At 50.1% G+C, this 7,313-nt stretch overlaps 1 protein-coding gene across 1 annotated transcript in view; it reads left to right on the top strand.

Moving 5' to 3' along the window:
- The first annotated feature begins 351 nt into the window (after positions 1-351).
- PADI4 (peptidyl arginine deiminase, type IV) overlaps positions 352-7,313 on the top strand; it is a 71,361-nt gene continuing 64,399 nt past the window's right edge. The window contains exon 1 of the mRNA XM_011998463.1: positions 352-466. Coding sequence (XP_011853853.1) covers positions 375-466 — 92 coding nt within the window. The 5' untranslated portion in view covers positions 352-374. The remainder of the gene's footprint in view (positions 467-7,313) is intronic.

Here is a 7,313-nt window from a genome sequence, read left to right as displayed (position 1 = left end):
CCCTGTTTGACATAGGTGAGATTGGATAGATCAAGGTGTTCAGGGCCTCCAGGCAGGGATGGGGCTACGGGCACGTAGGACTGGGACCCAACCCCTCAGCCTGGACTCCACCCCACGCTTTCTGAGCCATCCATCCTTCTCAGGAAACTGACAGAGCTACCCTGCCACTGGTACCAGCATTGACACCCACCTAGAGGTCCAAGGGGCAGCCCCAGGGCAGAGGAGATTTTGAGAGCCCACACCCCTGACCTGAGTGGGGAGGGGTTGAGCCTCTGGGCCACAGACCGCAGGTGCTGACTCATGGCCTCCGCTGGGCGGTATAAAGGAACCAGCCCAGGGGCTTCCTACAGCCAGAGGGACGAGCTAACCAGACAATGGCCCAGGGCACATTGATCCGTGTGACCCCAGAGCAGCCCACCCATGCCGTGTGTGTGCTGGGCACCTTGACTCAGCTTGACGTCTGCAGGTGAGCGGGGGACCTTCTGGGGTTTTGGGGGCAGGTCAGGAGATGCTGGATAAGCCAGTTCTACTGACACAGAGCATGTGTTTGGCCCAGGCTCCAGGCTCCAGGCTCCAGCCTCTGCAGCCACTGCCAGGGGAGCAGCTGGAGAGAGAAGATCCCAGCAGCCGTGGGAAGTGCCAGTCTCATGGCTGTGGGTTTTTTGCCATGCACAAGTGCAAATTCCCCAGGACCACACCACAGATAAATTATTGTGGGGCAAACTAGGCCAGCCATCTTCCTGTCTTCATCGAGGCAACAGAAACTTACAGGGGGTCTGTGATTTGCTCAAGGTCACACAGCAAGTGTGCCCTGGAAGTAAGTTTAGCCCCTGGGCCTCCTGGTTCACAGCACAGTTTGTTACCCCACATCTCTTAGCTAAGCTTCTCTGTGGGTGTGTAATATGTGGGTGGGGATGGTGAAACGGAGCTCTCTGGCGTGGCAGAGACTGAGGTAGGAAGCCTGGACCTGCTGCTGGCTAGCTGAGAGGCCTTGAGCAACTGAGCCTCAGTTTCCTCATCTGTGAAATGGGGATAATACATCACGGGCTGGTTATAGGAATTCAATGTGAAAAAATGTGCAAATGTTGGTTGAGTACTTAGCACAGTGGTGGGCCCATCCCTGGTAGTTTTTATTCACTCATTTAACAGACGCTGTTTGCCATATGCCCGGTGGCAGGGTCTGGGTTAAACAGGAGAGTGGAGGAACGCTCTCAGGGAGTGTGCAGGGTCATTGTTGTTATCGCAGAACAGGAATTAAAAGAAATTTTAAAATGTGTAAGCAGAAACTCAGCTCTGTGTTCAAACAAACAAACAACAACAAAAAATAAACAATTTTCCCTGAAAAAAAAAAAAGATCTGGAGTCCCTTGAAAATTAACTGCCTGGTTTTTGTTTTTGTTTTTGTTTTTTTTTGTTTTTGTTTTTTTGTGGCCAGTGAGCCTTGTTGCTCCTCCTTTCCCAGGCATGGTGAAGACCCTGTTTCTCTAGCTGTGCAGCTGCAAGGCCACTAGACAGATACACTCAAGCCATAAAACATGTTTTTCCTTAAAAAGTAAAAAATAATATAATGCATGTCTCAATTAAATAACTGTCTTTATTTCTTTCCCCCTGCACAGATCTCTCCCCACCCTGTGAAATGCTTAAAATATAACTTAACTCTTTGTTCAGGGCTCGGTCTTTTTAAATGTGAATCCGACTGAGCCAGTGCACCTAAATAATAAATCCTCCTCAACCCCTCGGTCTCTCTGATTCCTGAATTATTCTGCAACAATTGCTGTTGTCAGGAATAGGAGTGGTTGCCCCTGGCTTCCCCATCCCAGGCTGGGCATCGGTGGCCCTAGAATGGTGCCCATAGGAGTGTCAGGGACATTTATTTTTTTTTTTGAGACGGAGTCTGGCTCTGTCGCCCAGGCTGGAGTGCAGTGGCGGGATCTCAGCTCACTGCAAGCTCCGTCTCCCAGGTTCACGCCATTCTCCTGCCTCAGCCTCCCAAGTAGCTGGGACTACAGGCGCCCGCCACGTCACCCGGCTAGTTTTTTGTATTTTTTTTTAGTAGAGACGAGGTTTCACCGTGTTAGCCAGGATGGTCTCGATCTCCTGACCTCGTGATCCGCCCATCTCGGCCTCCCAAAGTGCTGGGATTACAGGCTTGAGCCACCGCGCCCGGCCAGGGACATTTCTTTGAAAGTGTCACTTGCTGCCTGAGCCCCAGCTGCCAGATAACAGCAGTAAATGTCGGATGGTCTCCCAGGGCCACATGGGGGAGGCAGGAGACCAAGAAGTTGGGGAGAAAAGGAAAAAGAAAATCACCTGACATCGTTTGAGTCACCCGCAACTCCTCTGAGGATGAGTGTGGAGGAAATGACAGGGCCTCTCCCAGCATGCTCAGGCTAATCCTCTACCCATGTCCAGCAGTAGTGATCAAGATCACAGGTGCTTCTTCTGGCCCTGGAGAGGTGGGTGGACAGCTGGTCAGGGTTGGGCAGAGAGGAAGGCACTGCTCATTTCTCCCAGAAATGATGGGGACTCTGGAGTTCCCAGGTGCCTCGAAATCCTTCTTTTCTCCTCCTTCAGCCACACATTGAGCCCTGTCACTCTATCCCCTGAACATCTCACATAACAATGGCTAATATTTACATCACACTTCCTACATTCAACTCATTCAACGGCCTCAGGAGGCAGTTAATGTTGTTATTCCCATTTTATAGAAGAGGAAACGGAGGCTCCAAGAAGTTAAGTAACCCACCTCAAGCCACACAGCTAGTAGTAGGGGAGACAGGACTCAACCCAGGCAGCATGACTCTAGGACCCTCCTCTCTCCCCATGGGTCCCCAGTCCAGCTCTTCCTGTCGCTTCTTATCGGTTCCTAACATAGCCCCAGACAGTGCCTCCCTCCCACCTCCTGAGCAGCCATCAGCCTCTTCCTGAACCACATAGGTGGGAGGGCCACTCCCCACTCACCTCCACCCACATATGCCCTACCTCCATACCTTTGCTCAAGCCATTCTTTCTGTCCCCAAAGTCAGGAAGCCGGGAGGCAGAGGTTGCAGTGAGTCAAGATTGGGCTACTGCACTCCAGCCTGGGTGACAGAGTGAAACTCTGTCTCAAAAACAAGAGGCAAAAATACCTACCTGAGGGTCACATAAATTAAAGGTGGCAAGCCGGGTGCGGTGGCGCATGCCTGTAATCACAGCACTTTGAGAGGCCAAGATGGGCAGATCACTTGAGGCCAGAATTTCGAGAACAGCCTGGCCAACATGGGGAAACCCCGTCTCTACTAAAAATACAAAAAAATTAGGAACCATGCCATGATGCACAGGACAGAATAAATAAAGCATTATGATGGCCAGGCACAGTGGCTCACGCCTGTAATCCCAGCACTTTCGGAGGCAGAGGTGGGCAGATCACAAGGTCAGGAGATCAAGACCATCCTGGCCAACATGGTGAAACCCTGTCTCGACTAAAAATACAAAAATTAGCCGGGCATGGTGGTGCGCAGCTGTAGTCCCAGCTACTTGGGAGGCTGAGACAGGAGAATCGCTTGAACCCAGGAGGCAGAGGCTGCAGTGAGCCGAGATCATGCCACTGAACTCCAGCCTGGGGCGACAGAGACTCTGTCTCAAAACAAAACAAAACAAAAATTAGATGGGAGTAGTGGCACATGCCTGTAATCCCAGCTACTCAGGAGACTGAGGCACAAGAGTCGCTTGAACCTGGGAGGTGGAGGTTGCAGTGAGGGAAGATTGCACCACTGCACTCCAGCAAGGGCAACAGAGTGAGACTCTGTCTCAAAAAGAAAAAAAAAAAGTTAAAGGTGGCAAAGCCAGGACTGTCTGACCCTAAACCCCCCCTGCTTCCCAGCACACCCTACCTCCAAATGCTGTAGAGTGGACCCCCCTGGGCACTGCTCCCTGTGGGCAGAGCTCATTCAGCTTCCAAAGGATTTGGTAAAGGCCTAGAAGGAGTGGGGGTCCAGGAGGTGGCAACTGCAAAGGGCAGTGGGCATTCAGAAGCTGCCATCCATGGTCTCTCTTCTTCCTCCCAGGGTCTCCTTCTGAATAGGAGACCACTTGATATGACAGTGAGGAGCCTGGACAAGTCTGTTTGTAGCTCTGAGCCTTGGTTTACCCATCTGTAAAATGGGAAAATTAACACTCCTTGCTGGGTTATGGCAAAGAATAAATTATATAATGCACACCAAGTGTCTGGCAGAGGGGTCCCCTTTCCAATGCAAATCAAAGAAAATGACTAAGGTAAATGTCAATCCTTTTCAGAGGTTTATTTCCAAGGTTGGAAAAGAATACAGAAACAGAAAAAATCTGTGGTCTGTGCTTTTTCCTAAATGGGTCTGGGGACTTCAATATTTAAAGGGAAAAGAGTGGGTATTGGGCCGGGTGTGGTGGCTGACGCCTGTAATCCCAGTACTTTGGGAGGCCGAGGAGGGCGGATCACCTAAGGTCAAGAGTTTGAGACCAACCTGGACAACATGGTGAAACCCCATTTCTACTAAAAATACAAAAAATAGCCGGGCATGGTGGCAGGCGCCTGTAATCCCAGCTACTTGGGAGGCTGAGGAAAGAGAATCACTTGAACCTGGGAGGCAGAGGTTACAGTGAGCTGAGATCATGCCATTGTACTCCAACCTGGGCAACGAGCGAAACTCTGTCTCAAAAAAAAACAAAGAGTGGGGGAAAAAAGAAGAAAGAGAAAAAAGATGGGTAGATAAGAGGCAAGTGGTTGCATTCTTTTGAGTCTTTCATCACTTTCACTGAATACATTCTCCATGTGAGGCGGGGGAATAGTCACTTAAGCCTTGAGCTCAGTGAATCTGTATTGTCACATAAGATAAACATAGAGCAAAGGAAGAAATCAGATATGCATTTGTTGCAGGTGAGCAGAGGTATGACTTTGATTTCTGTCCTTTGTTCCATGCCTGTGAAGATAAGCTATTCACCGACATTGTCAAGGTGAAATTCAACAGAACTGGTTCAGGGGAAAGATCTCAGGGCTCACAAGGAATTTCCCTGTGGGCAAAATGTGAGGGAGGTATGTAGCCTTTTTTTTTTTTTTTTTTTTTTTTTAAATCTAGCTATCTCATTTAGAAACAAAATGGGACCCAGCGCAGTGGCTCACGCCTATAATCCCGACACTTTGGGAGGCTGAGGTGAACGGATCACAAGGTCAGCAGATCGAGACCATCCTGGCCAACATGGTGAAACCCTGTTTCTACTAAAAATACAAAAATTAGCTGGGTGTAGTGGCACGTGCCTGTAGTCCCAGCTACTCGGGAGGGTGAGGCAGGAGAATCGCTTCAACCAGGGAGGTGGAGGTTGCAGTGAGCAGAGATCTCGCCACTGCACTCCAGCCTGGGCTACAGAGCGAGACTCTGTCTCAAAATAAACAAATAAATAAAAATAAAAAGTAAGAAAGAAAATGGGGCCGAATGTGTTGGCTCATGCATGTAATCCCAGCACTTTGGAAAGCCCAAGCAGGCAGATCACTTGAGGTCAAGAGTTCGAGACCAGCCTGGGCAACATGGTGAAACCCCATCTCTACTAAAAATATAGCCAGGCGTGGTGGTGTGTGCCTGTAATCTCAGCTACTCGGGAGGCTGAGGCACAGGAATTGCTTGAACCCTGGAGGCGAAGGCTGCAGTGAGCCGAGATCATGCCACTGCACTCCAGCCTGGTGACAGTGCGAGACCCTGTCTCAAAAAAAAAAAGGAAAAGGAAAAGAAAGAAAAATAAAATGGGAGGTAGGTTTGCATGACCCAGTTCCCAGCTTGACTTTTCCCTTTGGCTTAGTGAGTTTGGGGTCCTGAGATTTATTTTCCTTTGACAGTAGTGAGGACTGCATGAGTCTCCGTGTGTGAGGGTGGCAGACACTGAGTGCCGCCCTCATGGGAGTGGTTGGTCAGGAGATGGCAGATGCTGGAGTTGGAGGAATGATGTCACTGTCTGGGGCTCAAGCCCCCAGTGCTGGCTGTACGGAGGGTATTGGAAGTTACAAGAAGATTCAGCTCTGGATGGTCTTATGATAACACACATGGGTCCCACGCATGGGGGCATGCACACGCCTGGTGTGAACCCCCAGATGTTTATGAAAGTTCCTTGTTTAGGAGCTGAGAACATCTGGAACACAGCCAGAGGAAGCACACACATCTTAGAGTCAAATCCCAGTGGCCCAGTTCCCAGCTGGCCCTTACCTCTCTGAGGCTCAGTTTCCCCATCTAGCAGAGAGAGTGGTTATAAAGGTGCCAGACCCACCCATTTGTGCCAGACCCACCTGTTTGTTCCCCTCTTGAGGAAGTCACATGGGACAGAGGGGGCTGAGGCGGACCTTGTCCCTCAGTCCACCTGCTGTGGGCCCCTCGGTCTCCATTGTCTTTTGAGCCCCTCATTCATTTTCTTGGTGGGCCAGACACATGGCATGTCCCTCTCCTGTCCCCATCCTCTGACCACAGCGCCCAGGCAGTTGGAAGGCCTGGCTTATCACTGAGGTTTTCAGAGAATGAAGAAAAACAACAGCACACAGAACCAAGAGAATGAGCCTCCGGGCTTTGGCAGAGAAACAAGAGCCCTGGTTAAATTTTGGTTTGGCCAGGTAGGTGTATCATAAATGGAGGCACCTGAGCAGAAAGCACCAGTGCCACTGGGGCATCTCCTGGCTGGGAACTGGGCACTGCACTCCAGCCTGGGTGACAGAGCAAGACTCTGTCTCAAAAATAAATAAATAAATAAATAAATAAATAAATAAATAAAATAACACCCCTACCCAGTAACACCCACCCCCTGTCTCCCCGGCCCTGCCCCCAGCTTCTGCCTGTGGCTGCATTTCAGCTGGGCATTCAGCAGAAGCTGTGGGACTGCATGACTGAGGCAGAGCCTCAGTGTGCTCATCTGTAAAATGGGAAGAAGGATGCCGGCCTCACAGTAGCAGGACCTCATAGTGCTGCCGTGAATGTTCAGCTGATGAGACAATGGGTGTAGAATGCCAGGCTTACAGTAGCTCTCAACAAATACCAGTGTATGCATTCTCTCCAGCCTCAGTTTCTTCTTCATTTGTAGAAGGGGAACTCCAATAGTACCTATGTCACAGAGTTGTCATGGAGATGCCTATAGAGACGGGGTTTAGCCATGTTGCCCAGGCTGGTCTCAAACTTCTGGACTCAAGCAATCCACCTGTCTCAGCTTCCCAAAGTGCTAGGGTTACAGGCGTAAGCCACCATGCCTGGCTGTGTGTATGGCTTTTCTGCATTAGAAAGTAGCAATAACAATGCATGCCGCAGATATAATGCTTTTTTTTTTTTTTTT

This window comes from Mandrillus leucophaeus, unplaced genomic scaffold, assembly GCF_000951045.1.
Source record: "Mandrillus leucophaeus isolate KB7577 unplaced genomic scaffold, Mleu.le_1.0 Scaffold571, whole genome shotgun sequence".
Lineage (NCBI taxonomy): Eukaryota > Metazoa > Chordata > Mammalia > Primates > Cercopithecidae > Mandrillus > Mandrillus leucophaeus.
The sequence above is the reverse complement of the archived record's forward strand: the minus strand, read 5'-3'. Positions and strand labels throughout refer to the sequence as shown.